This window comes from Atractosteus spatula, chromosome 5 (genome assembly GCF_055471065.1).
Source record: "Atractosteus spatula isolate fAtrSpa1 chromosome 5, fAtrSpa1.hap1, whole genome shotgun sequence".
NCBI classification, from domain to species: Eukaryota; Metazoa; Chordata; class Actinopteri; order Semionotiformes; family Lepisosteidae; genus Atractosteus; species Atractosteus spatula.
The window spans coordinates 36,859,225-36,883,659 of record NC_142710.1 but is presented as its reverse complement, the minus strand read 5'-3'; the positions used below and the strand labels follow the sequence as shown (position 1 = coordinate 36,883,659).

Below are 24,435 nucleotides of genomic sequence, written 5' to 3'. Positions count from 1 at the left end.
CTACCAATAGTTCTCGAGGAAATCTGGGGTTTTATGTGCAGTATATTGTACTTAAGGACAGTTATTTGTTATCAATAGGCTATTAATCAACTAAGACAGAGGGAACGGGTGGCATGGTGCACAGTGGTTAGCATTGCTGCCTCCTCGCACCCTGTAGCCCTGGGTTCAATTCATGGGGTGCTATCAGACCCCATTTCTAACTGGGAAAGGCTTCTGAATTGGATGAACAGTTACTTAAAAAGAGATGTGATAATGATGATGGAGGTAATAGCCAGTGCCTGGAAAATTGCTCTAGTGTCCATCCATAAAAAGGTGATGAAATTTATATAATTAAATAATGATGTTGTCTTTGGCATAGTGAGGTAAAACATTATAGTGGGCAGCTAATAGAAATGAAGATGAGAGAAGTCTGGAAACTATAATGCCCAGAATCCTTAGCTTCCAACAGAGGAAATTAGTCCCAGCTGAGCAAATTGGCAATTAGCAGAGGTATAAAAGGCACACCTGACAAGAGCTGAGGGGAAGGAACATGTGAACTGAAAAGGAGTATGGTAATACAAGAAGTTTTCTTTCTCCTTTTTCAAAAATAAGAGTCCTTTAAGAATAACTTGAGAAGTTGATTTGGAAGAAAACCTGCAATGGATTTTTGACCCCGGGCTGAGAAAGATAACACTGGTAATTGCTTATTTTGAGACTAAATTTAAACCTTTACATACTCATTACCAGCTTAGCTAGTTGGCTGCAGGTAGGAGACCTGAAGGAAAAGAATGTGTGAGTACTTAAATCAAGAAAAAGTTAAGCTTTTTTGTCATGTGCCCCATTTAGTTTGTAACTTATTAATGAAGTGTTAGAAACCAGAAGCTTTTTAACTTATGCAGGTGTTGGTGTTTTGCAATGTTAACTTAAGGTCTTAACTGGGTAAAGTAGCAGTGATGAGCACACAACGTGGTTCATTTAGATTTTCATGAGGCTTTTAATAAAGTTCTCAAGTTACAGTGGAATTCATAGCATGTGTTGCTACTGCTTCATAGTGTTGTTGTAGTATTGCACATTTCTTCATAATTGTGATCTAGGCAGGATGAGCTATGATATTTACTGCTCCTTCCTCTGCTGGCAATTGGGTAGAATTTGGTTAAGTTCCTAATTAACGGATGGATGTATTTAACTCGCATCTCAAAATCTTTACATAATATATGCATTTCCTTGCCACTATCTATTTTACCTACTGGATGTAATTACAACACATAAGCGATTAAACTTACTAGGTTTCGTTATGCATTGAGTTGATCACATCAATGTGGTAATCATGTGGTTTGACCTTCAGAAATTATTTTTTTTGCCTTCATCTCCAAACAATAGAAGGGCTAATGTACCTCTATTACTTTTTCATAATGAAAGTGATAACTCTTTGAATTTCTAAAGCTCCATAAACATAACCACGTATGTGATAACCACAACCATAACCACAAACATGTGATGGGCATGTACGTATTCTGTGACAGGATATTGATGAATGAGGGAAGTGAAGTTACTGTAAATGTGGGTCAATGAGTGGTTAATAAAAGCAATTATTTTAATCTGAAGGTGCTATAGATGAAAGACTACTGGTGCATCTTAATATTCAATATGTTTTTGCACCTTAAGTGAAAGAGCATGGTCAATTGTTAATTTTATAGATATATTGGAGGTGGATAATACTGCATTTTAAAATGGGCTGCTGGTGCTATTTACAAATTTCTTAACTCCTGTTATTAAAAAATCACCTTCAGAGGGTGAGTAAAGGCTACAGTGTAAGAAAAACTGGATGTCTTGGCACTGTTTATGAATTGAGCTTTACTCATGTATTTAAAAAAAATCACCTTCAGAGTGTGGGGAAAAAGACTACAGAATAAGAAAACTGGAGTTGTCTGCAAAGCAAATGGGGTATTCAGAGGGGAGATTCACTCAAGAACTGCAGATTGCTCACAGAACAGACGCATGCATTAGGGAGGAGGAGCTATCAGCAAACATCCCTCCCCTCTTGCTCCCAAGCTCTTATAAAAGAAAGCACAGAGATGGATAGGTTCTTCTGGTAAAATACCAGATAAACAGTGAACAGACTGAGTCAGACTGAGAGGGGGCACTGATGGCTACAGAGAGAGGTAGGACAAGAACAGTATTAAACTGTATATTTACAAGACTAAATGACACATAGGGAACAGAGAATGCAGTGTGAGAGCAAACACTCTGGTTTGAATTGATTGTGTGTCCACTTACTGCCACTCACTGGGAGAAGGTGTTGTTGCATGCAAGCAGAAAACTGTTTCTAGGAAAGTTAGAACCATATGCTGGATATTGTATTCTGTTGCACAGATAAGACTAATAACGCCTTGTTGAGCTTTAATGAATTAGTTTAACATTATCAGGCTAACAAAGAAAGTTTCATGGTGGACTCCTCATCTGTCCTTCTTTTGATGTCCCCTTAAAAAGCCTTTTCCTTCACACCTTCTTGAGGTTTTTGTGGGTGGATTTTAAAAATGCTTTAGCTTTAGAGCTCAATGCCTTTCCATGAATCCAGCCTATTGTTTTCTCGGTGGAGATCACCTGTTCTTTTTAGTGCAAGTGAGCAGTTAAGAGCTGCCGTGCTTCCAAAAGAAATCCTGTTAATTCCATGCACTGCTCTGTGACTGGGTGTGCATCTTAAGAATGTTATTTACACATTTCTGGCATTTTGAACTCCCACAACTGCTCATCTTCTTAATCAGCACAGAAGTAAGATAAACCAGACATTTTTTTTTTTTGTTTTATAACAAACCTCTTCTTGAATTCAATCTTGGAATCAATCTTCTTGATTTGTAAGATGGCAAAAAGGAATTACTTTTTTGGTCCTAAAGTGACATTAAATAAACTTTATCGAAGGTTCTCTAGGGGTTTTGGTTGGCTGGCTCCCTCTGAGTGTTTAAACGTTAATGTGCTGAGACTTTTTCTAAACAATTCATCGCCAGTGGGCTTGTCATAGAGAGACTTTTGTTTATTGTTTAATTGATGCTGTTGGAGTTGAATGAGGGCTCAGAACTGATTGGATTGTGAAGACTTGAGCAACCAGATATGTGCCTCAGACTCCAAGACTGATCTGTTATTGTAAAAGATAAATCTGTGTTCGGTCTATGCTGCAGACAAGACAAAAACTTGTCAATTTAAATAGCAAGCGTACAATTACCTGCCAGTATAATAAACATGGATTCATAATGAAGTGTTTAGAGGTATTGAGGAAACAAAAATTAACACATATTGACAACCAGTGACATTATGTTAGCTATTTAGTGTAAGAAGAGAAAAAGTAGTTTTGGCACATTTTTGCATTCTGAATTTGAAAATAATATTTACAACAAATCTGGTAATTATTAAAGAAACTTTTTTGAATTTTGAAATGCAAAATATTTCTTACTTGTCTGAACTGTGCAGCTATAGAAATCATATAATTCTTAAAACGCATTCAAGATGAAGATTCTTTTTAAAGCAGACAATTTGAGATGTGGTGGAGAACATGCAGGAGGTTGATATGAAACGGAACAAGGGCTGACTATTTTTAAGATCAAGCACTGACGGTAGTTTAAAGTAAACCAACTGAAGCATTGTTTTATTTTATTTTAAGTGTAGTATGATTGTGGAATTCCTAAAGGAGTACTTAATTAAAAATGTACGTTCTTCCCAAGGTTATAACTCAGGACGCCAGTGCTGATAGATTGTCTGACAGTGTGTTCAAAATATTTGTAGCAGCTCACCCTTGTTGCCTTGAACAGGCTTTCCCTTGTTTCCGCTATTTCTCATAGAATAAATGACTCTGTCATTTTCTCTTCTTCATTTGGTTGCCTGCTGCACTGTTGCCATAACTAAGAAAGCAGAGATTCCCGGTACCCTCTCAAGTGAAAGTATCTACATCCCCATAGTGCCCTGTTTTGTTTTTTTTTTAAAGCAATGGTGTTTAAGATGCACCTTGGCAACAAAACTTCCTGCAGTTCTGGGACAATAGTGCTAAGGAAGTTTTTGGTCTAGTCATATGCCCTTTGAGGAAGTCTGCCCTGTGATGTTCTGTATATAGAAACAGGAGGCCATTCCCTTTTGTAGAGGGTGAATGCAAGTAGAGTTCATTGTTCTCATAACAGTGGCCATTTAGCAGATTTTGAGAGCACTCATCACAAACGGTCTTGCATTTACTATTCTACTACATTAAAATAAGTCACTTACATTTGCTGTATAATATAGCATTTTTAAATTGAAGTACTGCCCATATTGTTAGTCTACATTATGTTAGGTACTATACAATTGCCCATATTGTTAGGTACTTTACACTATGTACGGGTTTATGGCATCCTGCAGCTACAATAGCTTTGAGAATCTGTGGAAAGGGTGTGGGTCTCTTTTTCTCAGGATGTTTAACTTATATTTTCCACTTCTGTGGCTTGAGACTCCTTGCTACAAAACCATGTAGTACTGTTTTTATGAATATTGTCTCCATTTATCTTTGATGTGGTTGTTTAACTAACTTACAAAGGTGTGACAAAGTCGTACGTATTTTGATGTTAATGATATGAGGTTTATTACCTGGGATTTCATTTTGGTTCCTGTTTCTCACCGTTTCTACATCTTTGAATGGACAGTTGGGGAATGTTTCATCTCACATTAGTGGGTAGATTATAACAAAAGACTTAACCTTGAACAGAGTAATAGGTGATTCTTTTTACATCCTTCCCAACACTATGTAATTGTTCATATTACTCTTGTATCCTGGGTGGCACACCTTCTTTTGTCTGTAATGTTTGAAATAAAAAGCGTTTTCTTTAGAAATCCCATGAATGCTTTCGTGGGGTGTTAAAAAAAGTACAATAAACATGAATACAGATATAAACTTGTATGTCCAGAAGCTGAAGTCCCAATAATTATTATAAGGGGCCATTCATTCAGTATCAGATTTCAATGTTAATCTTTTTATATACTTGGGGACATATAACATTATTCTATATCTTTTGCATCTGTGGTCTTACAAGATGAATTTTAATCATAGCACTGTAAATCTTAGATGTTGGAACCCGGAGATGACAAATTTATCAAAGCTAACAATCTGTTCAATTATGTAAATAAACAGAAAATATGAATAGGCTAACAGAAGGCGAGCCAGATTTGAGCTATGTTTTGCTAAAGTAATTCTTTAGCTGTTTGTAAAGAAAATAATGTTCTTATTTGCAAAGCCAAAGCACCCGGAACGTTATTACTTTAAAACAGTCAATGTAATGTTGCATATTTGTATTGTCATGGCCCAGAGATGAGACAAAAACAAAAAAAAATCAACTTTTAATCAACTAGTTTTTAACTGGATAATTTAACCCGTAATGACATAATTTTTCACATAATTATACATATGATTGTTTCTTTCTTAATGGCAGCAGTGCACTTCTGTAAGTTGTTGTATTTATATTTGAAACCTTTTCCTTTCCGTCACATTTTGCTGCGTAAGGATTAAACCTTTGAAGAGACTTCTCCTTCATAGCTAGTGCATTTCGTAGCAAAACATGCCTGCCATCCATTTTTAAATGTAATGTTTTACAGAGGACATTCTTGCAATAAAACTGTAGAGGAGATTTGCTTTTTCTTTTGTAAAACATTGTATGTTTCATGGTGGTGCAAAGAGCTGGATAAAACGGCAACAAAATGTTTTTCAAGCAACACAGTTTGAGAAAACATTTCCAAAAATTAAAAAGGCCATAGTGAGAAAAAATATAATATTGACTTCACAACTTATTTTTATATTGGAACTCATTCCATTAAATTGACCATTTCTAGTCTCCTACCTATGATAGACACTGCAGTTTCAAATTTCACATGCATGCAGAAAAAGGACATTTTTCACTCATCTTAATCAGCACAGTAGCTGTGAATGTATGCACAAGTGTTTCACCACTTGTGGAGTGCTGAGAGTAGTGGTGTCCAAAGAAAACCTGCAGCTGCACAAAGCAATCCCATCTTGGCAACATATGGACTGTGTGTGAATGGATCAGTGTGTGGGAGGAGGCTGGAAATTCACCGGAAATGAATTTACAATACAACATTAAAATTCTAAGTTGATGGACTGTAATGTTCTTTGGGGGGAAAAAAGGAACTAAAACTGTCTATCTGTGCCTGAAAAAAGTGTATTGAATCTTCAATTAACAGGACTACATGGTATATTTATGGTGTAGTCTTATTTTTTCCATCAAATGCTCAGTCTATATTGTTAACTTGCGATTCTAGTATTGCTTTAATGGCCAGACACTTCTCTTTTTTTAACCTTGTGCAAGACTGCAGTACTTCTCAAGATGTTCTACTTTGAATTAAGGGAAGTCCCATGCATTTTGGCCTTAAAGACATACTAGTCCTTGTTCTTTCAGCATAGACAGTAGGGTTTTTGTGGTCTTCTAAAGGTGAGGAAAGATTGCTCATACTTTGACGTTGTCAGTATGTCTTTGGTGCTTAGTCATTTCGATATCACGGGCCCTTTTTCATTTTGCAGAGGAAAAAAATTAAATAACTCCACCGTGTTTAATATTAAAATCTATATTACTAATACAGCCTAAAATTAAAATAGTTCAAACTTTTTTGTGTAAAAAGTTAGTGTAAAGTGTAGCCCACATGGACCTTCATGTCTTACTGCAGGATGTAACCCAAGAAACCTACAACCACTAGCAGGAAGTGATGTTACTCTTTTTGTAATCCTCCTGGTTCAGTTTTTTTTCTTTTTCAAATTGATATCAATGCTAAAATACATACAGAGTCAAGTCTGGGAACAGTTGTCTTCAAGGTTTTTTTTGTTGCTTTGCTTCTGAAGGACATAACTCATGGGGAAAAAACATGCTGCAAGGAGCACAGAAGCATAATAGTACTGACTGAAAGAACAAAAAGTGAAGCTACAAAATATTTACCAAAAATAAATGTTGGAAGATAAGCACAATCATTTTTTAAATTCAATACACATTTTAATTTTACCTTTCAATTAGATGCATTTAAATTCACACCTTGATATCCAGAGAGAATAAGAGATGGAATTATTTTAACAGCAACTTTCTTAAAATTAGTAGAGTTCTTGGTTTTACTGTAGTATCATGGAGCATTCTGTTAATTTAAAGGGTTGACTTCTGAGCAGTAAAATCTCACTTCTGCCCACCTGAACAGGAAATTCCACATGACCCCATCATGTCTCAGTTTTTGACCATGCATAACAAACATGTTTATTTAGACTGTTCAAAACAAGTTGGGGCAATCGCAGAATCAATAACTATTGTTATTTCAAAAACATTTATATAGATTTAGAGCATACTTGTTTGACTGAAACTGCTCCAGTAAAATAAACACATCCTTTTGCTTTAGAACATAAACATGAAAGAAATATTACAGACAAGAGGAGGCCTCTTAACCCTTGTTTATCTAGCAGTACTGACTCAGGAACCTAATTAAGCTCTTGAAAGTTACCAGGGAATTGGCTTCAGCAACTTGAATAATTTACTTAGGCAAAAGAAGCGTCTCCTGCTATCAGCCCAACACGAACTTTCTTTTAATCCCTAGTGTGTCCCCTTGCTTTTTCCACATTATCTTGATATTATATGGGTTACTATCTAACAGGATACTGTCTGAGACTTGAGATTCTTGTTACTTCTCAGACATCTTGGTAGAAGCACTAAAAAAAACATTTCAACTCTGTGACCTGTCTGACTGTGAGCATTCCTTTGAGACCAGAATTTTCCCCTCTCTTTAAACTATTTCCAGGTCATATTCTGGTCACTCTTTTAACTGTAATCTGTAAAGATCCCTGTAATTCTGCCAGACTGTTTTAACACACCTATGCATTCTCCTGTTTATTCAGAAGATATGATGATACATATTGGTTATTAGGGCAACATTGTCTTCATGCCTGTAGCTAGGAACACCTTCCACAAACCTGGCTATGCTCAAGCTTTCTTAGTTGTATGTTTTCATTGGCAATAGAATCGAATTTATCTTCAATCAAGGCACACTGTTCTTGGAACAATTCCTTGTTCAGCCCAACTGGGTCTGAGTCAGCTCCGGGGGAAAAAAAGAAAATTAGCCTTGGTCAGGAAGGGTTTCCTTGAACTGTGCTTTTATTGCTTGTTTTAAAAGAGATTGTAGCAGAATTTAGGAAATGCAACAATGCATGATAGGCCCCTCTCTCACTGAGATTGACGCATGGTTTTGGTAGCTAATGAAAGCAAATATAGTTTGCATAAAACAAAAACATGTGGGGAAGCTATCCAACCTTCATCAGAAACTCATTTATTCCTGTTGTGGGTCATGGAGATCTGGAGCTTTTGGGAGGCAAATATTATGTTTAAGCACAGTTGTTGTTAAGCAGTGCCTAAAAGGTCTAATTCCTTATCTGAAAAAGAACATAAGAAATATTAGCATTGAGAGAATGTTCATTTAGTCTTTTTTGTGCCATCAACTTTTGTCACAGACAGTTAATTCTTGAATATTTTTTTTCATGCTAGTGTTATAATGTCTTTTGTGTATTAATACTGCATTGCTGTTCAAATTTCAGATTTTCTGGATCCTTGGTCAACTGTCCCCCTTTGACACCATAGAATGATGAATGGGGAGGATTGACATGTACCGTACATAGCTCCATTTGGTAGAATAAGGATCCAAAAATCTCCTGGTAAAAGTCAGATGAACCAGGATTTATTCACCATCAGGCTTGCTTCCAACAGTCTTGGACCATACCTTCCACAACAATATTAGTCACTATACAAGCAAAAACTAAACTAACCTTCAGGGTCTTTTAATTAAGACCTTTTAAAGGCTTCAACCACCCCCTAACAATCTGTTAATTTAATTATCTGTTAAGAGTTTCCAATCTCCTGGAATTCATTGTTTGTGCGAGATGTGAAAGCAAGGTCACATTATCAATGACTGCAGCGTAGAAGGTTGCTCCATGGTCGTTCAGTCTCTTCAAGTGACTTGGATTAAATAAAGAAACGACAGACAACTGCTGAAATACACTGTTCCAACCAAACATATATTAACAACACTGGAACAAATAAATATTTCCAAGATGAATTCCTGAGGCTTCAGCAATATTTACAGTAGGTCCTCTTGCCTGCTGCTTTGATGATAAGATCTCTGTTGCAGTTATTGGAGTAGCTGGACTTTTCCTTAATTGAGGATGGACTTTTTCTGTGAGTAGAAGAGTTCATCAGGAATAAGGACGCCAAAGAATGAAATGCATCTGATGATGTTTATTAGGGGTAGCTGGAATAGATGGGGCAATGGTGAATTGGTTGTCATCCCTTGCCAACATTGGTTAAGTGCTTCCATTTTGTAAGTTTTGTAATTGCATTAAGCATATGACTGAAGCAAAATCACTGTAAGGGGTAATTTGGGATGAATCTCTTAAACCTACAGTAGGATTAGCCTTGCAGAATACAGCTTTTTACATGTAATTTGTATGCAAATTCATGTATAGGCAGGCAGCAACCAAAAAATGCATTAAGAATCAAAGCGGGAAATTCAACAAAGTCAAACCTGGCATGGCATGCACCTGATCTACGCTTTGGGAACTAGTTACAGGGCCTATAGCATGCCAGTGCTTTCTTTGTGTGGCATCATACTCAATATGGCTTGACTTCCTAACAAGTATGAAGGGGAAAGGCAAGGCAACAAAAGTACCGAAATTAGAGTTAAAAAAGATTTTGAACAAGTTAAGGGGTGGGATGACGCTTCCCAGTTTGGCGTGTATGTATAGCAAGGATCTTTAATTCATGCAATTAGAGATGGAAGGTTATTCGTGAAAGCTATGCATCTGCTCGGTTCCCTGCCTTTTATTATTATTAAATTCTATTTGATCTGTTATGTATACTTTACAGTTCTGTATCTGCTGTTTTCATTGTGCATTAAACTACATACATACTAATACATTTCATAAGTGGGTGTTCTGATTATATGTATATATCAGGATCTGAATGACTGCGTAAAACACAAGTCTGCTGTATTTCTCTAATGAGAGTTCAATCAATCAAAGTTTATTTATCAACATACACAACAATACAGCATGCAGCAGTAGTTGCTGGCAATGAAATGTCTTTTCTATGAGCTCACTGTGGGGGGGGGGGTGGTGGTGATAAATATAACAAAATTAAGGTTACATAATAATGTAATAGAAATTAAATAAAATAAACTCAATATAAATAGAGCTGCTATGTGTCCAGGGCGTATATGATATAGTATGTCCAAGTTGTGCAGTATGCAGAATACAGTGAAAACTGTACTGTATGTCCATGTAATTTGCTAAAGGAGCTGCATGTTGGCTATTTAGCAGTCTTATTGCCTGGAGGTAGAAGCTGTTCTGTAATCTGTTGGACTTTGACTGAATGCTTTGGTACCGTTTACCGGACGGTAGGAGAGAAAATAGTTTGTGACTGGGATGACTGGGGTTCTTGAGAATGGACCTGGACTTCTTAAGATTTCTTAAGTTCCTCATCAACGGCAACTTGGCATTTGACACCGAAAATGAAATTAATCGCAAACAGAGCTACTGGACTTGCCAGATCTATGCGTTTTGGATGCTTTCTAACCTGCCCTGTTCTTCTGTTCTCCTACTGTATGTTTTATACCTTTGCTTCTTTCCTCTCTCGCCCCCACACCCCAAAAAGGTTTAGCAACCAAACTTTTTTTCTACTTTTCATTGTGGAGTAAACTATTACTTGCTCCTTTACAAGCAACGCATGCTGATGCAGCTCTGTTCTCAATAACAGCAATATTGCTGTGTTCCCATACATAATTATAAAGCCCTTTTTAACAGCTCCCCCCCCCCCCCCCCCCCACACATGAATGCATTTGATTTTTACTAGTAAGTTACAATTTGTGTGACATAATGCTAGCAGGTTTAAAACAGGTCTTCACATGCATCAATTCTTTCTGCAGCCACGTGTTGCTGTAGCCAGAAGAAACACTTAATAATCCTGGTATAAGGCAAACCCATGTTGAGCTATGAAGTGAGTCTTACTGCTCTGATGTAAGAAGAAAAGGAACCTACATAAAAAGCTTGAACAAGTTCTGTCTGCAGCAAAGCACATTTTTCAAAAGTATAATATGTAGTTTTGCATGTTGTTCAATGATTAAATCTATACGTGTCATGTTGGAGCAAAAATGGAAATTCACCTTTGTGGACAGACAAAGTGAGTATTCACTCATTAAGCTATTATCTCTGTAACACTTGGTTTGGTTAAACGTCTTTTGCTGCTGGTGCTCATTGCATGAAAGTGGAAATTGGTTAATTTTCTTTGTATTGCTCAATGGTAGACTCTCCACTTACTTTAAGAGATCATATTAGAAAGCAATAGGCAATAGAAGGCAAGGAAGCTCTTGTACTGTGGCATACCATGCTAAAAGCTGAGTAATGCACTATAAGGCAGATGGGAATGATCATAAAAGCACAGAGAAGTAATCTGTTAACATGGTAAAAAGTTAATGCACAACAAGTGATATTTGGAAGAGCAGTTTAGATTTGTCATTTTGAAATTTTATAAAGCTAGTAAGATTTGGTCAATAGTTGTGGCAAATGCTAATTAGATTGTTAGTAATTAAAAAAATCTAGAATTCTGTAGACTGTTATCACATGCTAGTAAAATTTGTTGACAATGCTAGATGTTGTAAGCACATTACAGAAGTACTGCATGTTGTTAGATTGTAAATTAGAATTAATACATGACCAGAGCCATTTGAATAGGATAGGTTAATTTAGATAAAAATTGATAGGTTCTCTTATTAGTGCCATCCCGTGCAAAAGTTTGATGTCCCTCAAAATTATAATTTTGGATATCCCAAAGGCTGCACCTTTTGTTTCTTGGTAGCAGAACTTTTATTTTGAATGGAAAATCTGGAATACTAATGAGTAACCTCTGACCTCTGCAGTATTAATATGCTAAAAATAAATCCATGCTCTTTCATGTAGTGGCACATCTTGAAAGAATTCAAAACTTCAGCAACAGGAAATTCAGTCTCTGTGCCAAGTGTGTGCTGCTAGTTTTCTTTATTCTCCTTGATAACTGATTGTATAGGATTAATCAGCAAATGGCATTTTATCAATCACAATTCTTTGCTATTAATCATAAACAACATATTCCAAGCTCCTTGTATAAAGATATTAAAAATGCATTTCTGTGATCTAAAGAAGTCCATACATGTGTACAACATAATTGTACATTTTTATGTACTGTGTAAATTTTGTGGTTTTGAATGATGAATAATAACTTTTAAACTCACAAAAAGATTCCTAATTTCCCTAATTTGCATGCTGGTTCCACAGGTGTTAATTCTTTCTGTATGTCTTTCTGCATATAGCAACATCTGTCTACCCTTGCTTGCTTTAGAAGCTGGAATAATGCTAATATTAAAGATTGAAAAATGCCTAATTCATTTTATCTGAGTCACTGTTTCATTTATCACTGGCCCAGCTCTGTCACCAACACAATAAAATTCCACAATATTAAAAGTTGTGTGGTTGTCAGCATTTTTACACAAACAACTAATAACTTAAAATTAATACAGCCATAAATTGGCAAACAGACTGAGAAGTCATTGTGTTCATTGAAATGATTAGTGCTGGGTGAACACAGGTTTGAGCCGTCTCTGGCCGGATGTGCTGTAATGAAACAGCCAAGAGCAGCTGAAGGTCCCATCCTAATCCCTGTGTGCAGTGATGTCACCTTTGTAATCCCTGCTGGTCCCCACCCGTGATCTGCAATTCCTTTTACTGAAGTATTTTATCTCTGTTAGCTGATATCACATTTTTTGTTGGATTGGATATTTTCATTCAGCTTTTTGCTTGTGCAACATTGTGATTCAGAAAGTAACATTTCCACAATAGTTGTAGACATTAATTTTGTGTAATATCAGCCTTGGTTTCTGTAGATTAGTGTGTTGCTTTTGTGACAAAGGGGATTGTATTCTGGCTTTTTGTATTTTTGTTTACAAGGCTGTCCAAATGATAAATACTAACATCCTGTATGCATTTGAAATGGCAATATTAGCTTCCTTATACAGATATTGTATATCGAGGTCACTGGACATGAAGAAAATACAGACATTTAGAGTAACATGAACCCTGAGCTGGTGATTTTCATTCATCATCTTGACCATTGAAGCATCTGCTAGCTTGTAAGCCTTCTTTGTGTATAATATTACAGAAGACTAAAACATTCCCTCTGGGGAAGGCAGTCTCAAACATGAAAGACGGTCTTGTTGTCAGGAAACAAAATAAATATTCTGCTGTAATGCGATGAGCCTGTACATTGCACAAGTTGCACCAGAGAAGACTTTGAAGATCAAGTCTGCTGCTGCTGAGAATGATGACCCTGAAATAAAATGTTAGACATCCAATTAACAAGTGTATACTGTGTATATAAGTTCTAAAGGTAAAAAAACGACAAAATCCCAGCCAGTAGCAATTAACTTTTTCTTTCCTCATATGTGTGCTGTCTTATGTAAACATTGAGGTTTACTGTCATTTTCCTTCATTTAGTAATATGAAAAAGTAATATACTGTAACTGAAGAGATGCACCCAGTGTAGGCAAATATGGTTTAATATACTTTGAAGTACACTCATGGATTATTGCTGAACTCAACACTTGATTTTTTTTTCCAATTTTGAACAAAATGATACACTGTTTTGCATGTTAAATGTATAATATTAGGATGAAGAAATTTTGTTCATTGTGTAGTACAGACCTACACAATTTTGTAGCTTTTTATTGCAATCATTTAGGAATATTACCATCTTATTTGGCAACTGCAAATATCTGTATCTATGAACTGTTTTATATTTTTTCCATTTCAGTGGTTTAAAAAAAAGCCCCAACAGCCTTTAGATAGACAAGGTGCAAAATCTATAGCCATAACTCTCAAACCTGACACTTACTACTAAAATGTTGTGTAGGTATCTGTGCATGACATGGTAAACAAGTTACTGTGGTTAACCAAGGAAAATGCTTTCTGCTAAATGAGATCATTATTCTAGACATTAAAAGTCTGAGGGTGTCACCAGTATGATGTTCAGACATGCTAAGCGTGCCTAAAAAAAGGTGTTTAGTGCAAGAAGTCAGCACAGAGAATGTCCTTTAATATAAAACTGGAAAATGTATTGTGGCCTCCAAGCTATCAGAATTCAATTTTTAAGATGTCTTGCTAAACTGTGTATAGGCCATCGCTACAGTAAATTCTCCTGCAGTTCTTTTCTGTATAGTCACTGAAGATGGGAAAAGAGATGGTATTTCTTTTGCAGATTCTTTTTCTTAAGGCTTCATATTCCCTACAAACCTTAGAATTAAAATGTAGTGTAAGGGAATAGATTGCACAAGATGCTTCTTAGAGTGGACGCCTGGTGCTACAGGGATTTGATTTCATAGAAAGGAGCTGTTCTACATGCAGCTTTCCTATCCTGGTTATTATTGCAACTACTAGTTTGCAAGTAGCTTGGTGGTTCTGTCAATTCTTCAATAAGTCAGATGCATGTTCAAGTTCTACCAGGAGTCTGATACACAAATAAGGCAAAGACCGGTAGCACAGTTCATGGGTTTGCAATAACCAGTCCTGGAGACCTCCACCCACCCACGTGATGGTTTTTGTTCCAGCCAAGCTCTGTTCTAACATTCAACACTTAATAATAGTATTCATTTTAACTATTTTAGTTTTCAGCTATTAAACACACCGGACATTTTTTTTCTATATGCATCTCATAAGCAAAAAACAACTTGCACATTTTCCAGTTTAGCAACTTAGTTTAATTAAGGCTTCAACTGAGTAACTAAGCTCAAGTTAAAATGGAAACTTGCAGGGTTATAGCTGAATCTTTCTATCCTTGAACAGGGCAAGAGACCTGATTCAAGTCTTAAAAAAAACTATCTTCAAAGCGATTGTCCAGGTCCAGCAGTTTGCCTTAGTCAGTGGTCACAAGTGGAAACACTTTTTAAGTCTGAAAATAGGAGAGACTTTACTCAATGCATTATGAGTACACACCAAGTTGCCCCATCAGAAAACGAGTTCCTTTTAAGAAACGGAAAAGATCCTCAGATTAATTAACCAACTAATGCTGTCCTCTCATTTGTAACTGTTATTGTAATTCGTGGAGTCTTTATATCCCAGCCATCTACATTGGGGGAAACAGGAAGGAGACTTGGAGACCGCTTCAGAGAACATGTTAGGGCTGTGAGGATTAAAAATCTCTCCAAACCCATTGTTTCTCATTTCACCTCCGACGGCCATAATCACACTAATCTCTTCATCTGTGTTCTCAAAGAGTGTTTTCTTAACACTTACATCAGAAAGACTACCGAGACTAAAATTACCCTGCAGCCAGGATCACACCTTTCCCCTTCTCTCAATGACAGACTCATTTTCTTTTCTAAATTCTCTCTGTTCATTGAAGGTTTCATTTCACACCTCTCTTCACGTATTCTGACTTTACACTTCCTGATTGGCCACTCTGTCCCCTGCTCCTGCCTCCTGCCCCTCTCCCAGCTTTTGTTCTCCTGTGCTACATTACCTTTGCCTCCTGCCCCATCTTTCTCACACCTGAAGAAGGCTCCATGGCTGAAACATTGTGTTTTCTTTCTTCTCTTTTCAGCATGAAATGAACCTATTACTTGTTCCTCTGCAGCCTATGCATGCTGAGGCAGCTACCCACCTGAAATACTTTATATCTAATGGTGATTTAATATATTGCATGTCACCTAGAGATATGGGTGGTTTATATTCATTTTGCAAACATGGTGGCAGAATAAAACTTTCTCTTTGAAAGAATGCTGGATTGAAGCAATATTTGTACTGCCTCAGTTTTAAGAGTTCTCAATGTTGTGATGTTCAATGATTAACAGAATTATTTAAACACCTTTTTACAAATATGTAGCTGTCTAGTTTAAATTAACTGCTTTTGTAAGTAATACTTTTCACCACAAAGGATACAATGCACAATATCCACCCCTGAAGTGAAGTACAGACCCATGGAGCTATTATGCCCCAGCAACCCCATTATACAAGAGATTGGGTAGAGAAGGGAGAACCTGCTTGAGAATTTAGGAAGAAATGCAGGGAGGACTTCTACTTTTATAAGCAGTGACGTGAAATCTTTAATGATTAAAGTCAAGACCTCAGATAAACAAGGTAGCATCTCCTCCAGCACACTGTCCCCAGTCAACATACCAAAGGTTTGGTTTGAACATTCTGGTCTAGAAGGAAGAGTGCCACCTAGTGGTCCACCCACACCACTGACATTAGCAACCTGGGTTTTCTCTGAAGTTTTCCATTCAAGTACTGATCTGACTCGACTACAAATCAAGCAAAGAGGTGGCAATGCAACTGTCTCATGATATCCAGGGGTAGCTCACATGTTTGCATCTTTGGTGAATTTCCTTATGAAATGCTAAAGGAAATATGGATCCTTTCATATGAAAAGACGTTTTCTTAAAGTACAACAGATAAATGATAGGTAATCGAATATCAGCAGCTATTCTGAAGGCTTATATTTAGGGTGAAGGAATTCCATGGGTTTGGGAGTTACTCTTCTTATTATGGTTAGGGGCTAGTAAAAACACTGCATAACGTGCAGTGAGTAACAGCTGCTGTGCAGGTGTTAATGCCTTGTATTATATACGAGTTTGTTCAATAGTTTGTTAAAAGTAATAAATGTAAAAACCTCTGTTTGAACACATTTCCTAACAAGTGATATTTATAAAGCTTAGGTAATGTGATATGTATATAATTTAATTTAGAAGTATGTTTGCACAGATACTTCTGAGAGTGACTGCCTCAAAATCAAAGACTTAAGGGTACATTGCTGTTTCTGGTTTATATTCTGTATCATAGGAAGTAGGGGATATACAGTAATATGCAGTTCTCTTTTTTTTTTTAAACTGGAGTCTCTGGTCCTTTTTCCTTCACAAACAGTTAAATTATCATGTGCAATTAATTTCCATTCCCTAAAGTCTCTGGTGGTCTTTCCTGTCCTTTCCTGCCAAAAGAATGTAGGGCTGTTGCAGTGTTTGGTGGTTGTTGCTATCTGGAATGCATTCCAAGAGGGTTCCCCTTAGGGTAGAAAAGCTTGACACCACACTGGGCTCATTGTCAAGGGCTCTTAACAGAGTTCCCTGGTGCTTGGGACTGGCCTAGGCAAGCATAGATTGAGTATGGGGAATCCCATCTCCCCTCCAGGGTAAGAACTCTCTCAAGGAAAGCTGTATTTCTTTTAGAGCACAGTAACTACCCATTTGAGAATATACACCACACCACAGTGACTGTTTTTATTATGGGAAATGTGAAGAATTCCCAAAAGCTAATCTGTAAATATCCACATTTGAAAATACTCCTCCATCTTTAATGTAACCATGTATTTACAGGGATGATTTATTTTTTAAGTATGTAGCACTTGTTGATGGGTATAATTGAGAATGAGGTATTAACAAGCATTATTATTTTTTCAATATTTTCTCTGAATTAAAGACACTAACGTTTTTGTCTCCAATTTTGGTGTTTCTCCTTTTTGTAAAAAAACCTATCACATTGAACACTAATGAACAGGACTACACAAGCTGTGCTTCAAAAATGTGGAAATTGTCTATGAAATTCAAAGTCAGTCTCCGATTATTTCTTAGCAACTGATCAGGGAAAGCTATTTGGTATGAGAATTCATGCTTTCACGATCAACAATGAATTCAGCCATGCATTCTTTTGCATGTAAAGGGTCATCTGTTCCAATTCTGGCAGAATGGGTTCCAAAAGATCACAGGGAATTCCAATGTCTAACAGTGACATCATAAAAGGCTAAATTAATTCCTCTTTGCAGTTCTAAAGTAAATATAAGACAAGGAGTTCCACAACAGATATTTCCATCAGGATCATTTTTCTTTTATTTCCCCGGGAAAAAAAAATAATTCTCAGGAGATGAATGGGGATTGTGTTTTCTTGTGTCTGAGTGAATTGCAATAAATTACAAAATCTTTAGCCTTTTCTGAACTACTTTAAATAGTTTCCAGAGCACAAATTTGTTCTGTTTCCGTGGCAACAAGAATAAGCTAGCTGGCCTTAGTGTTTGCAGAAATACCAGTAAAAACACTTGTGAACTTTCCTCCAAAGAAAGCATACTTGTTTCTTAATTTGTATGTACACAATATCACTCTGCATTATCAGAATTATGTTTAGGAACTGTTCCTCTGCTATTGAAGAGGTAGGTAAATAATTTTCTGTTTTGCAAATTATCCTGGACCAAACCGAATTCTAGTAATTATAGTAATTGACAGTAAATTAATACTTAAAGACATCTACAAAAATAACTGGGACATTTCCATTTTGGTTTGCAATGCTGTAACATTAGGTTTTATACTAAAGAACAAAATATTCATTTTGTATGATCGTTTTTTCTTTGTTTGGAATCCTGCTGGCATGTTTTTCCAGAAAACTTGGTATTGTTAATTATTCTGAACTGCAGCACTCAAGTTTGAAAAACTGGATTTCCTGAAGGACTTAGGTCAGGTTGTACACTGAATCATATCAGACATCTGTGCCTAAACATATTGTAAACATGAGCTGTCTTTCTCAGTGGTTTGTATAAACTAGTTTAAAAACAGCTTCTTAGCCATAATTTATTCCTGCTGGACAGTATGAGTCATATGTGCATTAGGTACATTTAACTGTTTCCTGTTTCTCATAGTATTAACACACCTAGTTTTTCCACTTCATACGGTATGTAAATTTGTTCTTTTCCTTTTTAGCGTGTATAGTAAAATTGTGCTTTTAACCAACCGTTTAACATTTCACTTGTTTACAAGAGAGCAGGCTACAAATACTTTTTCCCCTGTATGATTAGATAAAGGTAATCTCTCAGATGGACCAGTCTGATGTGTCGGTCCTGCTCTGGTGTGGTCACTCGAGGGCAACCGGATCTTGGATAGTCATCTGTCCTGCTGGTCTGCTTGAACCTTCTCTGCAGTCGGACACAGTGGTTGCCTTGCTTCTGGTGACATTCAAGGCATTATGGAATGCACAGAAAACTGACTAAGTGTGGCCTTTTTCTTGCAGTGACCTAAGCTTTGAATTAAGGCCTTTTTAAAGGTGACCTGATCAGGTTCCACCTAGACCTCATTGGGTAAAAGTGCTCCTAACGAGCTTTTGTGTGATTGGCAAGTTGCAATGCCTCACTGCACATGCTGTATTGCTGGTCAGAGGGCTAAAAACAAATTGACAACTTTTTGTGAAAGTACATAAGCTATAACTGTACTTTTCTCATTCCATAAAATGTTCCATTTCTTTTTTCCATCAGTATACATAAGGACGTTTATGAGCAAAAAAAGTTAATCCCATCTAGTGTTTTCCCACACTAGTATGTAGGTTGATTGCTATTAGCTTATTGACCTGAGGATTTCATCCGGTTGATTCTTGAAAGGAGCTAGAGTATGTGCATCAAGCAAATGGATGAGTAGCTTTTTCCAGACGTCCACAACTCTATGTGTAAAGATGCCTCCTGTTGTCAGTTTTAAATGCATGGGCCACTAGATTCTGCTCGAGACCTTTTGTTTCATATTTTGCTGTTGATTCCGATTTATTCTCTTTAATAAAATAGAGATTAAATGTTTGATGCATATCTTTAAAGCCAGGATGTTTCACTGCACTCTCTTCTTTGGACTTATTCCAGAAATGCAAACTGAATTTACAGTATAATAGATGGTTTACTTGTACAGTGTACAGTTTTAATGTAAAAGCCCACACTTTAAGCTTTCTACTTTTAATTGTGTCCTATTTTTTAAAGTTTGTCCAGAATGGCTAGAGGACGAAAGTTATGTGAACATGAACACCTGAGTCTTTCATAGATCCTTCAAGCTCAGTATTTCCTATTTTATTTGTAGTATTGAATTAATATAAATTAAACATCATCTGTCAAGTATTTGCTCCGTCTTGAAAATTGTTTAAATTGTCTTGTCTTTCTAAAATGTCCTTTCCAATGTTTTTTAAATGTCCTTTTCTATACTGTTCACTAGTCCACCTGGTGGGCATCATCTGCAGACCTCACTAGATTACTAGCTATATCAGCTCCTAGATCATTGATGTAAGTTAGGAAAATCTGTGGTCCTGTTACAGATCCCTGTGGTATACTGCCTGTACTCTCCTTTTCCTATCAATTGACTATTTCTCAATCAATATATATGTATTATCTGCGATGACTGCTGCTTGAAATTTAAGAATTAATCTTTTATACTGAACTATTATCAGTTTATTAACAGCTTTCTGCAAATCTAAACATATTACATTATATGCTGTTTGCATCCTGTATCCTTTTTTCCAGCAAGTTAGTCAAGAAAGCAAAGGGTTAACATTGACAAAAAGTGGGAAGTCAAGCTCTGTGTATTGCTTTTACTAGCAGCAAACTACAGTAAGTTGCTGAATGTAACAAAACTGTACAATGTTTCTCTCGTGAAGTACAAGGACTACTGGATTGATCAGATTGCAATGAACATCTTTTGAGGTTAGTGTTTTTAAGAGCAAGCAAAATATTTCTATGGCTTGTGAGAATGTGAGTAATAGCTGTCGATGACTGCATACTTTATAAACACAAAGCTGAGTTAGAAGATACTTAAAACTGTTGTGTTTTTTATTGTTGTGAAATGAGCTAATTGATGTTTACATTTCCATACTAGATTTAGAAAAGGTTGGCCCCAAAATGGAGCATTAGACAGACAAGTGCAGGTTTCCACCTAATTTTCAAAATTTAGATCTTTGCTGTGAAATCTGTGACTTGTCATCTTCACATGTAATTGTGGGTTGGGTGCAGTGCTCTGAGTGGTTCATGGTGCAACATGACAAAGCAAGGAAGCATGGGGAACGTTAAAAACAAGTGCAAAAGCACAACCTTGTTCTTATTCTATCCATCCTTTTTCAATCTGCCTTTCTTATAACCCGTGTCCGCGGATGTGTTCATTGCAATTCATCTCACCTGATCAATAAAGGAGATAATTGTGTCCTAAAGGACACACAAGAACTCCAAAGAGTAACAAAAAACACTGAAAAACTGGAACATCCATGAACTAACAATAACACATCTGGAGTTAATTTATTGTTATGATAGTTGGTTATCTGGATGGAAGCTACATGAACTTTACTTTTGGGAAAAAGTAGCCTTATGAACAGGAAGCATGCAACTAATGTATTTTCTAGTTTTAATAGCCCAGTGAAAACTTTAAATTACAAAGCAGAGAGCGTGCCAGGAAATCCTTTTAGTCAGTCCATTGGAAGGCACACTGTGTAGGATGTGTGCTTCAGTATGTAGATATGGCTCTCACAGGTTTCTTATATATCCTGCTTATTCGATTGAATTCCAAAATAGACTGCATAATCCTTGGGAGGCTTTCTAATGAGGCAGAAAGAGAGCTCTTGGAAGGTGAAATAGAAGCAAAATGCAATTTACAGACCTGACAATGTTAGAAGTTCTTTTCTTGGCCCCTGTAATTGTATTAGATTATTTCCCAAGGCTCAGCCTCAGACGATTGCTGCCGGCATATTGGCCAGATGAAGTTAGTTTTTTTTTTAATTCTGCTGTAGACTTTGATTAAGTTTCCTTTATTTTTGTTCTTAAAACTAATTTGTTTAAATTTTAAAACCATGCCAGCTAATTCAGGAGAATATTTTTTCACTAAGTGTCTTCATTTCTTAACTCCCAATACGCATTTACAGTATGTGGTGTTATGTCGGGGAGCTTTGGTAGGGAAAAAAAAACAACAGTGGGGAGGCCATTAACTTGTTGGTCTATCATCATTCTGGGTCACGTTTTCCGTAGAGCCCGAGTCCGATTGTTGTTAAATTTTCTGAGATTGGGTGATATTTTAATAAGAAATGGGCTGTGCAGAAAGATGCACTTAGAATTGTTTTTATATGAGGCCCCAACAGACACAAGCACACTGCTTTGCTGTCACAGTGCTGATAATAGATCTTCATTGAGGATTCTGTAATACTGGAGATGCATTATTTACAATCGTATTTCCAGGGAATGGGTTGTGTGAAAATAGCAATTGAAGTCTGAGAATTTCAAAACCTCTCAACCTGCATGAATTGTGCCTTTGAAACAGATTGTTTTAAACTCTTAGAAATCAGAAAGTTTATACTGTTCTAATACTACAAAAAAGGTGGTCTGGAAAACATTTACTGTGTTTAGTGTCATTTATAAGGAAATCCTTTTCCTCTTTTTTGGAAATTAGAGCAGGATATGTAGGCACTTGTTTTGGGTTTGCCGGGTTGCCTTCCTGATTTTGTCTATTTTTCTTTTTTATATTTCAAATTCAGTCTCAAATGGGTAAATATTCCATCTGAATAGTACTGGAGCAGTCAAGACAGGTTTTAAAGGTTTTAGAATGCAGGCCTGAAAGCTGAACGTCTTGCAGAGGTCAGAGATGCAACAATTAATTACACTCTTGATAAACCTTTTAACTACAAATTATACCATTCTGATAAAATGTTTACCACCATTATGATAAAAGATATGATCCGTCGTTATCTCCATCTCAACATACATAAATATATCAGGTGGGTAGAGACACCCGAAGAATGCTCCACAGCCAAAACTTTTTCTTTCTTCTCCTTTCAGCATGGAATAAACCTATTACTTGTTCCTATATAAATATATTGCTATGCGTTGATGCAGTAGGGATTTTGTATTGAGTAAGTTTCCCTATATCTTGGTAATAAGCTACAATACATAACACTTAATTTGATACTTTTGCTACCTGTATGTAAGAACATGAAACGTTAGATGTTCTTACTTAAAATGTTTAACAATCTACTATCTATGCAGACAAAATGATACTTGACCACAATGTAAAATCAACCCAAATAATCTGCACTACTTAAAGCCTTTCATCTAATACCAACATTCATTTGTCCCCCTTTTGCGACTTCTAGAAATGAAGAAGAACCCCTGGCACTCACCATGGGTTATTGCTCTTGCTGTCTTCATTGCTCTGGGAATCATCGCTTTAGTGACTACAGCTGTGGTACAGAACAAGCCTCTTCCCAAGAAGTTTAAGGTAATCTCTTAGTCTCACTGATGTAGCATGGCTGCAGCTTATTTCCAAAAATGTTCTCTTTGCAATGAGTTTTGCATTTCAACAATGCCTTCTAATGTATATGACACCAGATCTTTCAAACAGCTTCTCCATCTCATGTCTGGGGTTATAATATACTGTAGGCAAGGATTTAAAACAAAATTATATATATATAATATAAATAATATATTGGCAGATCAATGGGCAGGAGTAGGTTACTGCCTAGCGTCCTGGGTGCCTCACAGGCCTGTGTGGTAAACGGCCTTAACAATATGAGCAGACTAATGTAGCAGTTGCTCAAGGAAAGCTTTATCTCGGATATGAATATCATCTGTTACAGTAGCACCCACACTAAGCAAGGAGTATCTCCCAGTACAGCACCTTCAAGTTATAAAAAAATACTCTAAGTGGGCATAAAATTTCACCAAAATATGTAGAAGTCTGAATAATTTTATTAGGTCTACAGTATATCATAGTTGTTATGTACATTTTCTCTGTGCACTATTGGACTGAACAACAAATAAGATATAATTTTACAGCTCCTTCTATATGATCATTATCTCCTTAGTCACTACTTTTTTACGTGACCTTGGGCTTTATAAGCATTATACTGTATAGTGATACAAATAGAAGGTTAACAAAAGAGAAATATCAGACAGGCTGAGTGGGTTAATCAATAAGTAAATCATAATTTATAAATGATTTTGCCAAGTATATATCATAGCGGTTGGTATAATCAAAGACACTTGAGTTCTTTGATCTCTGGCACAGCTTTGGTGAGAAGAGTAATTCAGGCACACTGGGTTAAACAAATATTTATAAACAAAAATATGCAATACACAAGTTACACAAATTACTAGCAAGGTGTTCAGAAGCCTATGTCTTGACCACACAGAAAAACCCCAGACTGCTACCAAGTATTCAGCTCTTATATAATGCTTACAAAGGCCAAAAGAAAAGAAAGCTGCCTTCTAAACTAAACAGAGTATGACCTACGGTTATATCTCTTATGTAAATGTGGATGCTACAAAATTAATAGGAACCAATCTTGCTATGCTAAAAAATCCACCCACTACCCAGGAGAGGGCAGTTTTAACTGAGGGGTTCTTTATACAAGAAGTCAAAGTTTCTAACAACAACAGAAGAGAAATTTCTCTTAACAAGGTACAAATAGTCAGCTTCACTCTGGTCTTTCTAGATGATCTGGATAAGGACTTCTCGCCTTCTGACTTGCTGTCCCTCGTCGTCCCTCCTGTCTCTTGCTTGTCTATTTCTCTCTGTACCTGCCTGTTTTATTCAGTGTCCCTAGACTGTTGATGCCACTCTTAATCA

The 24,435-nt window shown here is 36.5% G+C and overlaps 1 protein-coding gene across 1 annotated transcript in view; it reads left to right on the top strand.

Annotated features, from left to right (window-relative positions):
* Positions 1-2,065: 2,065 nt before the first annotated feature.
* Positions 2,066-24,435, top strand: part of entpd1 (ectonucleoside triphosphate diphosphohydrolase 1) — a 34,791-nt gene continuing 12,421 nt past the window's right edge. The window contains exons 1-2 of the mRNA XM_088916571.1: positions 2,066-2,141; positions 22,961-23,085. Of these exons, the coding sequence (XP_088772697.1) occupies positions 2,126-2,141; positions 22,961-23,085 (141 nt within the window). The 5' untranslated portion in view covers positions 2,066-2,125. The remainder of the gene's footprint in view (positions 2,142-22,960; positions 23,086-24,435) is intronic.